The following is a 14725-nucleotide window of genomic DNA, read 5'->3' as shown; positions in this document are numbered from 1 at the left end:
AACACAAACTAGGTCATTTTGGGGTTAACTTGTGGTTCAATTTTATTTCAATAATTCGCTTGCGATTAAGGGGTCTTTAGCAGTGGGAGGAAAGCGGAGGACAAGGAGAAAACCCACTCCTTGTCATGTACAAGCCTGGCATCGAAACCACACCACTTGACTCAATGACAGACCTTGTGATTTCAGACGCATGCATTAAACCACTAGACCATCCAGTCATTAAGTCAACTGGTGTGGTTTTGAATCCCCGGTTGTATGTGACAAGAAGTAGGGTTGCCTGTCCAACCTCATGGGTTTTCTCTGGGTCCTCAGGTTTCCTCCAACTGCTAAAGACCCCTTACGCGCAAGCGAATTATTGAAATAAAATTAAAACATATGTTAGTCCCGAAATGACCTAGTCTGTGTCGAGTGGACGTTAAATCCCATTTCTCTCTCTCTCTCTCTCCATCCAGTTTACCCCCCCCCCCCCCCCCCCCCCCCCGTACATATATAGTAAATTGGCTTCAATTCTAAATTTTTATTTTGATGGGACTCTTGGGAAATATTAGACTATATTGTCTTTATACACCTGGGTATAATAACTAATGTAGACTGTTTTAATATATTTGAATTGTAATTTGCCGGTCTGGTAGCAATTACGATCTGCCCACTCATAATTAGATACATGTACATCATCATAAACATCATTTATTTAGGCCCCAGAGTTTTATTCTGTGTTTCATGAGCCTGCCAACATTAAAATTTGCATAATTGAAGTGCATGTGTTATGTCTAACTTTCTGTTATTCACAATACTTCATTATTTGCCATGACGGAGAGAGAAATGGGGTTTAGCATCCACTCAACACAAACTAGGTCATTTTGGGATTAACACACTTCAATTTTTTTTCAATAATTCGCTTGCGCATAGGGTTCTTTAGCAGTGGGAGAAAACCGGAGAACCCGGAGAAAACCCACGAGGTTGGACAGGCGACCCTACTTCTTGTCACGTACAACCGGGGAATCGAAACCACGCTAGTTGACTCAATGACAGACCTTATGATACAGCGCGCAAGTGCTAACCATTCAGCCATCCAACCCCCCTTATTTGCCATGAGGACAGGTCACTTTCAGACCTTTATGTCCATGTATGTAGCCTGTAAGGAGATCCTCTGTTTGATCCCAATGTTGGCCAGAAAGTTCCCTGGGGTTTTAATCGGGATTTCCCTTACATATCAATGGTAGAGAATGGTCTGCCTGGTAGCTCCTCTAAGAAAAATTAGAAATTTCGAACAAAACATTGTTCACAAGATTCTGTAACCATTTATTCATCAGCACCCTGAAGAACTAAAAAATTAAATGAGATTGGCCTTATAATAGATATACCTGTACACCATACAGATAGCCAGATGTAAATATTTTTACATTTAATGCAGCTCTGTCTGTATATCTACATGATATACCTGTATTTACCTATCTAACACTTATATCCTTCTCACATTAAGCATGTGTAATGCTCAACTTAATTCAGCTCTGTATATATATATATATATATATACATGATCAAATTAAAAATCTGTTGCATTCTGAACAGCCTTCCGCTATTTCTCTCAGTAAGCTACTAGTTTGCTATCTAATTTGAGCTCTTCGGGCTCCATTGAGAATGTGCGACTGTCACCTATATGTAGTCAGTGGAGACGTGTCATATTCTTCTCTCATTAAACATTCGTAATACGCAACCTTATTTAGCTTTGGATGTATACATGATAATATTAAAAATCTGTTGCATTGTGAACAGCCTTCACTGATTTCTCTCAGTAAGGCCGCTGAAGTCTTCAAGCTTAATTGAGAATGTGTGGCTGTCCCCTATATATGGTCACTGGGGACTGGAGTATGTGTGACATCACAGGTGGACCGGCATCATTGTTTTTCACCTGAGTTGCTTCTTCCATATTGTCTGAACATATTTCTTCAGGCTTAATTGAGAATGTAAAGCGTGAACTGATAGTTGGCTAGAGCAGGCCAGGAAATAAAGGTTTTAGATGTATCTGACAAAATGTCAGGCACTAATGAAATAGTACCTGACATTTTCAACTTAGTTCCGGACATGTATTAATAATATCAATAAAAAAGACAAATCAGTGCTGGACAAAATGACAGACACCAGAGGTTTTGTGCCTGACAAAGCCTGAATCTGTGCCTGACATTGTCTGTGACAGGTGCCTTACTTCCAGGCTTGGCTAGAGAATACTTATTTGCATGATACACATGTATTTACCTGTTAAACACTCCCATCAAAACTGTGTATAGCACAACTTAGTTGTTGGGGATTGGAGTATGTGTGACGTCACAGGTGTACCGAAGTCATTCTTCCGTAATGTGTGAACAGATAGTTGGCTAGAAAATTGCTGTTAGAAAAATGCTTATTTACATGATACAGCTGTAGTTACCTATCTAATACATCTCACATCAGACTTACGTAATGCACAACATATCATATTTTAGTCCAGCATACAGACATATTGTATTCCATCATGGTTGACTTGATGCCAAGTTACCTCTACTAGTACACACTGTACAGTATTACAATGAATCATATGGTCTTCATTACATAATCTAATGGCGTAGGTTATATTATCGAACAGAACATTCTTTCACTGAATAGATCTAAGTTTTATCTACTCCAGATGATAATCGAGAATTTATTGAATAATAGATGATGTTCTCAAGGTCGTAGACATATATGTTTAGTACATTTTAAGCATCATAGAATAACCGATAAAGAGTGTTCTTTAAATTTCTCAGGATTTTCTGGCATGGTTTCCGCTTCTCAGTGATGCAGGACGGTGTCTAGTTTTTTGGTTGGGACAAATAAAAAATCTGAGGTCCCATGTACACTGAATAGATCAAACTTTTATCTACTCCAGATGCTTATCGAGAATTTATTGATTTATAGATGATGCTCGCAAGGTCGTAGACATATATGTTTAGTACATTTTAAGCATCATAGAAAAAACGATAAGGAGTGTACCTTAAATTCCTCAGAATTTTTCCACATAATTTCCCATTGTCAGTGTCTAGTCATTTGGATGGGACAAAAAAACAGGTCCTGTGTACATGTTGGTGTGCACGTAAAGGAACTCTTGACATTAGACAGTTGGAATTCAATTCCTCTCCAGACAAAATTTCCCTCATAGCATACTGTATGAAGTATGCCCGTCTTCATTAACCCAGTTGGGCAAAAAAATTAAACTCCATTTCATAGATTCATTCAGTGTTCCTTTATGAATCAGGTCTAATATTATGTGATTCTAGCAGATCAAGTAGGATCGCTTGTCCAACCTCATGGGTTTTCTCTGTGTCCTCCAGTTTCCTCCTACTGCTAACGACCCCTGCGTGCAAGTGAATTGTTGAAATAAAATTGAACCATGTGTTAGTCCCGAAATGACCTAATTTGTGTTGAGTGGACGTTAAACCCCATCTCTCTCTCTCTCTCTAGCAGATCTAAACATTTGAAGAAAATAATTGTAAATTGTCGACAATTCAACAAAATTGATTAAGTTTAGATTTCTTTTCTGGAATCGGGCGAATCCTTGTGGCTTCTTGAATCAGAAAAAATCTGTGTGGCTTCTTGTGAAAATTTTGAAGCCCCTGCATTGCGATTTCATTGCTTTTCATTTCTAATCTCAAGTCAGGAGAATTTAGGCCACAATAGTGTGATATCATATGACCCGATGTATGTGATATTTTGAATTTAAAGATTTACTAATTGTCCAATCTGATTAAAACACAGATCCTATTTCGTTTCGTTTTTATAGTTCAAAATTTCGTTTTACTTGTCTTTACTACACTTGGATCTGGAAGAGTTGTTATTTAATTCATGTTTTGAATGTTGTCAGGGATAAGCCAATGAAACGGTCTGTTACGGCGAGCTTTAGACATGTTTTGCACAGAACTGTGGGTAAATCCACTAGTAACATCAATGCGGATTGGTTAATCAAATGTCTGACATCATAGGGTCATAAGTCGGTCTTTTGACCCCTGACGTGACCTATCGCTATAACTTGTTATATCTTCATGTAGTGTAAGCCATCGAAAGTATAAAAAAACGACACGAAATATAGATCTGTATTTTAATCAGATTGACTAATTGGCAAGAAAAGATAAAGATTATACATCAAGATATTAAAGTATATGATTGAGTTTGACTGATCTGATGACATTAGACAGGTATAGGCATACATATATCCCAGTAACCCGGGTATCATTTAAAGTAGCTAAGTTTCTAACTCAATATCATCCAAAGTCTTCAACATTGAAAACACGAATTATTTGTCAATTTAAATCCACATTGGTGTTGTTATCGTATCGTGAAAAGATGGGCTTCTGATATCCAATATTTAAGACAAAATAAACATTTTACCATTGGTACATGATTCGTGTATCATAATGCGTTTCAGCGCCATTTGTAATAAGGGACTTGAAGAACGAGGCTAGACATATTCCACAAGTCATGTCAAACAGTGAGGCCATATTCTTATCTGGAGGGCATGCGCAATAAACACTATCGTTATAGACGCTAGAGATTGCCATTCGATTGAGACTTCTGGCATATTTCGCCAAACATAGCTGATTTGAAATTAGAGTAAAAATGGAAATCGGTTTATATGCATTCATATTACATTATTATATGCGTTGCGACCCATTTGTCTCAATTTCTAGGTCCCAAATATTAGACATTTAGCTCCTTTAATCTTGTGTATCTAGCACTAATTTCTTTCACATTCGTTTAATATCAAATCTTTGTTTAAAAATTTGTAAAAATCATTTAAAATTACCCCAAATCATCTAATTTGTACTTGTGTTCAAGTACCAAGTACGAACAATCCAAACCATTAGACAAAATTTGAAGTCCTACATGTGCATGTAGTGTGTCAGGAAGGGAGATATGCTAAGTGTTCTATCAGTCATTGTAAAAAATATTCATGTATGAACTCTGTGTTTTTATGATGCTACTAATGGGGATGTTAGATACATGCGCAATAAAATCTTATCTTAGTTGACCTTGGGAAGGATTTAAAAATTTTATGTGAATTCATTCATCATTATTGCCCGAATATCAGACTGGTGTGAAAAATCTATGATTATTGCTTGAAAATATCTTCTTTGATCATATACCCCCCATCGACTCCACACCTAAGGAGAAACGTTTATTTATGATTTATAATATACTTATATTTATCTGCCACCTACTATGACAAACAGAATATTAACTAATTGATTTATTCTTGTTTTTCTTTTTCAGACTGCTCAATCAGGTCACAGAACACTACTATATGGTCATGCTGTACTTTTACGTCATTACCATGGCAATATGGTAGGCATGTTTCTTTTTTGTTCTCTGTGTTATCTGTTGCCAAGTTATATTATCAGTAGAAACATAGTTATATTGTTGTTAGATGTGTGCTGTAGTTGTAGCCAGAAGGGAGGGGGGGGGGGGGAACTAAGGATGCTCCATGTTAGAGATAATTTTGCTTCTTTGTAATCATTTGCCAAGCTATGTTCATTATCACCAGAAAAATTATCACATTATTGTAAGATGTGTGAAGCCCTTTAGCTAAAATTGTTTTTCACATGTGAATAACAGATTTTGAAGGGGGAGGCTTTGGAACCCACTTCAGTATTTGGGTGTGGGGGTGAATGGACCTACTTCAGTATTTTAGTTGGAAAGGGTCGTACTCACTTCAGAATTTTAGAGGAGGTGGGGTCAAACACACTTCAACATTTTGGAGGGAACAGGGGTTGGACCTTATTCAATATTTTAGATGGGAAGGGTCATAACCACTTGGACCTAGTTCCATGTTTTAGAGGCGGTTGTCGGACCATTTCAAAAGAGGGGGAGAGTTTGGACCCACTTGCATAATTTATATTGGGAAGGGTCAGACAAAATTCAATATTTTAGGAGAGGCTGGAGTTTGACCCCAAGTCTTGCAGATGATGATTTATTTTGCTTTAAAAATCTGAAAACAATGAAGATATAGTTTTAAAGAAAGTACGTAATGCATTAAAAAACAATGAGATTCATCTTTTAGCGCACATTTGACATACATTAATCAAAGTGAGCATTATAAATCAGCAATAATTAAAATACATACCCCCGCCCCCACCCACCCAATACCTATTAATCATGTAGTGATTAGAGCCCCCATTTATGCCAAACACATCCGTAAACTGGATCCCAGCACATAGGATGACAAACCCCACACAATATTTAAGAGCAATGTTGGGATGGCCTAGTGGTCTTGAGTGCTGCGCTTTGACCTCTAACTGGTTGGTCACCTCTGGCCTGCTTTAGTGGTTTCGATCCCTGGTGTGAGCATATGTGGCTTGGAGATAGGGGCACCTTCTCAACCTTGTGGGTTTACTCCGGGCACTTTGTGCGCTAAGAATATGAAAAAAAGGCAACTTGTCAGCGGACGTTAAACATACATTATGCAAGAGCTAAATCCGCCTATTGCAGGTCTTTCTTTAGGCCTGAAATGTAAACTAAATTATTAATTAGACATTAATCAACTGATCCAGGCCATAATCGACTTTGATGGCATCAGATTTCTCCAATATTAAATAGATTTGAACAGTTCAGTCATATTTTGATTTGATTTAAAATGGAGGAGTGAGACTTAGCTTCGAACAACCAGTACGGTGGTTGAAATTATTGCACACGTCTTGTCAAACATTCAAATGCTAATATCGTCGTTCCCAATAGAGTAATTTGAATGAAATTTTCAAATTATTAATTTTACATTATCTATTTTCGAACTATTATAGCAAGAATGGCTAGCTCTTTATCTAAATCTTATATAATATATCTTTAAGCACTAAGAACAACAACATCTACATAATTCTCAAGGAAGAAAATGTTTTATGGTTTTGGATTCTGTAAAAAGAGTCACCACATAGTTATTAATTAATATATATAAAGAATAATAATAAGCTATAGAGTTTTATACACAGTGATGTTGTTGTTCACATCTGGAAGTGTTTATAACAACTGTTACAAAATCATCTGCTTATCTCTTTCTACCCTGGCATCCATGATAATATCTTCTCTCAACTGTTACAAAATCATCTCTGATCTCATAATACGTAGGCGGCCATGATAATATGCCCTTTATGCTAGTGTTTATATCAACTGTTACATAGTTAGAAATTTATCCACTGTTGTTATTTTTGGTTTTATTTTCTTCATTAAAGAGGCATAATGTAAAATTTAGATAAAGAACTGGCTGTTCTCGCTATAGTAGTTAAAAAATAAATAATGAGAAGGGAATATGTTGAAAATTTCAGTCAAATTACTTCATTCTGAGCCGAGTTATTGCCCTTAGAAGAACAGTGTAGTCTTGATTATCCATTTTTAAATTGAATTATTAACTGTCAATTGTATTTAAATCTGTTGAAAATCTCAAGGATCCGAGGGCATCACGAGTTAATTATGGTCTTGGCAAGTTAATAAATGTCTAATTAATAATTTATATAACATTTAAGGCCTAAAGAAAGACCTGCAATTGGTAGATTTAGCTCTCGAATAATGCATGTTTAATATATTATATAACATTTCATGCCTAAAGAAAGACCTGCAATAGCCAGATTTGCCTCTTGAATAATGCCTCCTTAAATGGCTTAAGCTCTGAAATATTCAATATTGTCTGAAAAATGCATATGACGATCAGCATTTTTAATAAATTTAAAGATTAATAAAGAATGAATGAATTAATATGTGACTGTATTTTTTGTTTGTAGTATTTATCCTGTCTTTCAACAAGTTCCTCAAATGATAAATTAGCCTTTGATGTTGGTTTACAAGAATCAGCTGAAGGTAGGTTCTCTGGCAGATTTAACGATTATTATAAATGTTCAAAACAGGATACAATATTAGTTACAAAATTTTAAATTGATCTACTGCAAACTATGAAGAAATTAAAAATGAAAGAAGAAATTGCCATTATATATGTGTTCTCGGAGTATACGCAATAGCATCAGAATGGAGGAGGAAAAAACCCTCTGATCTATGATTTTATTTGTATTTTGGGACTAATTTTGAATGGACATATTTGTTTGGCTGTTATCGTTATGTTCTGGGTAGAACAAGCAAATCTGTCACCCACAAATTATTTAGTTTTACAAAATCAGATTTTGAAAATGAAAAGGACCTCCAGGTTAGCGAGTCAACATCTTAGTCACAGAGCCACCGTGGCTCCCAGATATTGAAGATGGAATGTCTCTTTATTATGTACAAAACTAAAGTGCTTGTAGTATACTTCACAATGTTCTAGAATATAAAAAAAGACAAAAGAAAGAGTTCTTGGCAAACATACTTGGGTGGTTAATCAAGGTTATGAACATGTGGTTAATCAAGGTTATGAACATATTCTAACCAAAACACCAAAACAGTTTTCCAGCTTATCTTTAGCTTGTAGGAGAAGTAACTCCATAGTACTAGTGACAGATGTTGTTATAAGACAGGGAATTCCAGAATGCTTAATACCATTCTATCAAGAACACCCAATACCATTCTATCAAGAACACCCAATACCATTCTATCTAGAATACCTGATACCATTTCTATCTAGAATACCTGATACCATTTCTATCTAGAACACCTGATACCATTTCTGTCTAGAATACCTGATACCATTTCTATCAAGAACACCCGATACCATTCTATCTAGAACACCTGATAACATTTCTTTCTAGAACACCTGATAACATTTCTATCTAGAACACCTGATAACATTTCTTTCTAGAACACCTTATAACATTTCTATCTAGAACACCCGATAACATTTCTATCTAGAACACCTGGTACCATTTCTATCTAGAACACTAAGTACCATTTCGATCTAGAACACCTGATACTGTTTCTATTCAAGAACACTATATATACCATTTCTGTTTAGACCATCAATACCATTTCTCATTTTTTAAAGAAATTTAGTTCCATTCTCATTTACTTGCCAGAATTTATTCTTTGTTACAGCTATTTTTTTTAGAGTGCCAAATCTACACAATAAAATCCAATTTCAGTATTAGTTTTGATATCTGATTCCGTGATGTGTTGTCTCATGTATCATGTATCAACTATAAATTACATATATATCTACTAGTATATCATTTAATCTATACACTATCACTCATCTAGCATGCATAAATGCGATAAATTTATTCTCTGATACAAGGAAAAATAGATCCATTGTATGATATTTGACCATATGAATTTATTATCTGATACTAGGCTAGATAGATCTTTCCTATGATATTTGACCATATAAATTTTGTGCTTTAATATTAGGCCATGTAAAAAAATATTCTGGTTCTCAGATACTGCTGCATCATTTGTGTAGTGGAACATGATCTGGTCGGTTCTTCATTGAATTCCAACTGTCAAGTGTTCTTCTACACACACAACAACAAACAAAACTACTAGACCCTGTTCCGGACCATACCCTCTGTTTTTATACGCCCACCTTGAAATGTGGTTGTATATAGACATCGCCCTCATCCGTTGCTCCAGTATCTAGAGGCTAAAGTTGACTTTAAATTTATAGTTCAAGAAGCCTATTGTATTTCGACGATTTCCGAAATCTTGTGGATGCTCTAGAGACCAAATTTATCATCCGATTGACTTTAAAGTTAAGGTCATGAGACAAAGATGCCAGAGATATGGTCCTTGATTGCTTCGAAAATTCTTGTGGATGCTCTACAGGCCAAAGTTATCATTCAGTTGTCTTTGAATTTATACACAGAGTTTAAGAGCTTGAGACGAACAAATATATTGATTTTCAATGATTTTTGATAAATTCATCCGCTAAATCTATGATATTAAATGTTTTGTATAGTAAGGGGCAGAACTAGAAGCCAAACAAATTCTAATGATTTCTGATAAATACTTAAATATGAGATGTTACTCTTAATCAGATTTGAGTGTATTGTAAATGTTTCATTACCGATAAAAGAACAAATTATGTGACAACCCTTGTTGACTGCCTGGATGACTTAGCTGCTAAAGGTATATGTTTCATTGCCTGGCAACCTATCTTTACATATTTAAAATGTTATCCTTTCCCACTATTCTAAGTCTTGGGTGCATACAATAAAGGAGATGGCCCCATGCATCACCAAATCTTTGCATGCCTCTGTGTGTATGTCAACATGCAGATTCTTCAGCTGATTCGCTTCGGATAAAATGTAGGACCTTGATCTATAGTTTTGTGTAGAAACCCAATGAGAACGCTATTTTGTTTCGGATAAAATCATAGTGACTCTGACTCTGGCCCTAGTGCTTTGAACTGATGTTAAATCCCATTCCGATCTTTCTACCTTTACAGGTGAATCTTGCTGGTGGACCATTCATCCAGCATCGAAACAGAGGTCAGAAGGTGAAAAGGTCAGAGTTGGAGATGACCTTATTCTAGTCAGTGTGTCATCAGAAAGATATCTAGTGAGTTTGAATGTTTAATTAAAATATTGATTGAGTTGTGAATCGTCAGGTATAATATATTTCCTGGAATCCCCTCAGGCATATAAAACAACAAATATTGTTCATGGATCAATCAAGATGGCAGACCTCACCTGAGGAATTTAAATAATCATTGCATTTCTATCTTTCCCGCTGAAATTGTTTTAAATTAAACATTAGGAATCAGATTCAAACAAGAATCTTTAAGGCTAATATTCCAATTTCACTAATATCATTAATATTCATATCTTTTGAAAATTACTGTGAAAGTCACTTATAAACTGCCTACAATAACTTTGATACTAGCTTTATGATATTCTGACTAATTCATAACCTCAATCAGCATATGTAAATCAGCATGATTAACATACTATAGAAATGAATTGACCAGACATCTCTGACCTTTAAAGGTATATAACCTTTGATTTCCTTCGTTTTAACTAACAATGATTAACAAATAGTAAAAATTCATTTTGAATAGCCTTGAATTCAAACAGAATATTTGTGTGCTCTGGGCCCTTATTCACGAAAACTTAAACTAAGATACAATCGAAATTTTAAGAAATACTGCAATTCGATTGGCTGACCAGTAAAATCAATTTGCATATATCCAATGAAGTTGCAGTATTTCTTAAAATTTTGGTTGTAACTTAGTTTAAGTTTTCGTGAATAAGGGCCCTGAACACTAACTCTCAGTATACATTGAGGAGATCTGTGTCATATTTTAGGTACAAAAAGATACCTTGTTATTATGTCATTAACAAGATAATAAGTATTTTTATTGGGATCACGGTTTTTGACCACGATTGGGTTCTCTAGTTTTCATTCCATGTTTTTATCTTTCAGCATATTGGCAGTAGTAATAGTATAGTAGCATCGTTTCAACAAACACTATGGACTGTAGTACCCATGTGTTCTGGTGCTGTACGAACAAAAACAGTTGGTAAGTAGGATTCTTGTTAGTGCTGGGTATTGCCACTGCAGTCACGATACGATGTTTGTGTACCTATGGATAATGTGTGACATGGATAATTAAGAATGACAGGTTACTTACTGAAGCAACAAAGAAAACATAAAAAAGAATCGTGAAAAATCAATTCAGCATCTCAAGTGGAATGGTTTTCATCGCCTGCCCGATTTTCGTGAGGTTTCCCGGGTCCTCCGGTTTCCGTCCTATGTTAAAGGATCCTACACGCAAGCGAGTTATTGAAATAAAATTGTACAGTGTGTTAGTCTGGAAATGATCTAGTTTGTGTCAAGTGGATGTTACAACCAGTTTCTCTCTCTTTGTACAGGGGGGGTTGGATGGCTGAATGGTTAGCGTGTGCGCGCTGTATCATACAGTCTGTCATTGAGTCGACTGGCGTGGTTTCGAATCCCCGGTTGTCCGTGGCAAGGAGTATGGTCGCCTGTCCAACCCCGTGGGTTTTCTCCGGGTCCTCCGGTTTCCTCCCTCTGCTAAAGACCCCTACGGGCAAGCGAATTATGTAAATAAAATTAAACCATATGTTAGTCCCGAAATGACCTAGTTTGTGTCGAGTGGAGGTTAAACCCCATTTCTCTCTCTATCTCTCTCTCTCTCTCTCTCTGTACAGGTTATGTATTTGGTGGAGATGTATTAAGATTATTCAAGGGTCATATGGATGAATGCTTAGCAATACCAGAAGCAGGAAGTGAACAAGAATACAGGTATAATGACTGAAACATATTTTATTTCCTTGTACAGTGGACCAGTTATAATTCCTTGTACAGTGGACCAGTTCTAATTCCTTGTACAGTGGCGCAGTTCTAAGTCCTTGTACAGAGGCACAGTTTTAATTCCTTTAGCGCTGACAACTTACGAAATTTGAATCTTTCTGTGACGATTGTATCAATTATTTATTTAGGATTTAGTCGCAGGCTCTTTCTGCTAAAATGAACAACCCACGGGACAGAACCCATTTTGTGACCAGTTATCGAAGAAAATACACATGACATGTTTCCCTGCATTGTTAATTTGACACTATTGTTTTTTGAGGGGATGTCAAGAAAATTTTATTTTTAAGAGGGTGTTTATACATTGTATGACTGGAAGTGTGATGCTCTTGTAAATTAGACTCAGATTCTTGAATGTTGTCTTATTATGAGAATAACGTAGGATTGTTCTTTTTAAATATGTATAAATATTGAATGTTATTAATATGATAAATTACTGACTATTTGATATTACAGTGCTGTAATGTATGAAACGGGTGCCGTTTGCTCACATGCTAGATCACTATGGAGACTTGAACATATCAGAACCAAGTAAGATATAATATATTATGTATTAAATTAACCCCCCTAAAATTGAGTAAAATATCTGATTTGTACCAGCAGCAGGGTACTGGGATATTTAAGACTTTAAGGCTGAAGTGATTTAAGACTAAATCTTCTTACCCCAAAACTGAGATAGTCAAGTAAAAGGGCACTGACTCTTGAATGTCCCAGTGTCTACCGAGAGGAACTTTGTGATTTTCTAGCGATTTCTCACTTGTCCCGGTTGGCGCTTACAGGGCTGACAATGAATAGTGTGTCCAGTTGTTTGGATGTACACATTGTCATTCTTGTTAAAAAAACATTTTTTTTACGGTTGGAATTTGAAGAAGAGTAAGTGGAAATCTCTGTATCTGGGCAAATCTTTTTGCTTCATATTGCACACGTAACCATAGAAACCATGGAAATAACATATGTTAGTCTCAAAATGGACAAAGTATTGTTTTGTTGAAACATTAAACCCCAATCTATTCTGTAATAGTAAGCGCAGGAAGATCACACTACATGCAAAAAAACCCCAGATAAGATAAACCTGTGGACAAGACAGAATATAGACATTGCAAAAAGTAAACAAATATCAAATCAAATGAATAACAAAAACATACCCTTTTTGGATGTGATTTTTATTCCAGTTGAATGTCAATTTCCTGAAGCAATGGTCCGAGAAACCCCTCTCTGGCCATTGCTGGATTGACTTCTGATACTTGAGCTTTTGAGAGAGTGTGTCTATTCTTCCCTTCAATCAAATCTATCCCAAGTACAGCAACATGACAGAGCCCTTCGTTTAATCTGGGTCTTCCCTAAAACTATGGACAGTGATTTAAGGTATTAAAATTGGCGAAAGTATTGTCTCCAAACAGTATTGTTTATTGTTTACATTGTATCCCTGTTGATAGCCTCGTCTGTCACACAATTAGTTTTTCTGCAATGTTCTGCTATGCACTGGTCAGTTGGGCATAATAAAATCGTGAGTCATGACATAACTTTATGCAAACATATCTGGTCCAATTTGGAGATCTGTTTAAAGTGTAATGATATTGTTCCGCAGTTAGCTATTAGTTGTTAATCGGACTATTGACCTGTTATAATTTGGAACAGAAATTTGCTTCCATTACAGCAGTGATAAGTGAGATTATCTCTAATCAAAACACTGTGAGGAGTATGGTTGAATGTCCACTTTTCTCCTGTTCAACGCAGCACAAGAAATAATGGCCTTACAAGCAGACATTGAAACATGTAGCATTAAACCTAATGTATAAAATGTATAAATTCTTTCTTGTAGATGGGCCGGTGGATTCATGGGATGGGGACAACAATGCCGTATCCGTCATGTAACATCAGGACGATATTTAGCTGTTACTACTGGTGACCATCACGTAGTAACAGTACATAGAGCCAAAGCAGACGAAGTCAGTACAGCTTTCTTATTGCTGCAGTCAAAGGTAGACTAATTTGTTTTTATGGAGGGGGAGGGGGGATGCCCGAATGGTTAGCATTGTATCATAAGGTCTGTCATTGAGTCAACTGGCGTGGTTTTCGATTCCCAGGTTGTATGTGACAAGGAGTAGAGTCGCCTGTCCAACCTCATGTGTTTTCTCCGGGTCCTTCGGTTTCCTCCCACTGCTACAGACCCCGACGCACAAAAACGAATTATTGAAATAAAAAATTGGATCATATGTTAGTCCTGAAATGAGCTAGTTTGTGTCAAGTGGATGTTATACCTCATTTCTCTCTCTCTCTCTCTCTCTCTCTCTCTCTCTCTCTCTGCTTTTATAGACTTCTGTGAAATTTTTTAGAAATTTACATATTCCAGTTAACCATTACGGTAAAAAAATCAGGCCCCACCGGCCAAAATCCAAACAACCCACTAAACCCAGTGGCATGCAGCGGTTTGATGAATCCTGTGGGTCAACTCCTTGAAGTATGCTCCCAAAGA

General features: G+C 36.2%; 1 protein-coding gene across 1 annotated transcript in view; it reads left to right on the top strand.

Annotated features, from left to right (window-relative positions):
* Positions 1-14725, top strand: part of LOC126822214 (ryanodine receptor) — a 66058-nt gene that overhangs the window by 26640 nt on the left and 24693 nt on the right. Inside the window, exons 4-10 of the mRNA XM_050550959.2 lie at positions 5284-5355; positions 7779-7854; positions 10364-10476; positions 11341-11437; positions 12090-12183; positions 12706-12780; positions 14072-14231. Coding sequence (XP_050406916.2) covers positions 5284-5355; positions 7779-7854; positions 10364-10476; positions 11341-11437; positions 12090-12183; positions 12706-12780; positions 14072-14231 — 687 coding nt within the window. The remainder of the gene's footprint in view (positions 1-5283; positions 5356-7778; positions 7855-10363; positions 10477-11340; positions 11438-12089; positions 12184-12705; positions 12781-14071; positions 14232-14725) is intronic.

This window comes from Patella vulgata, chromosome 5 (assembly GCF_932274485.2).
Source record: "Patella vulgata chromosome 5, xgPatVulg1.2, whole genome shotgun sequence".
NCBI lineage: Eukaryota > Metazoa > Mollusca > Gastropoda > Patellidae > Patella > Patella vulgata.
The sequence above is the reverse complement of the archived record's forward strand: the minus strand, read 5'-3'. Positions and strand labels throughout refer to the sequence as shown.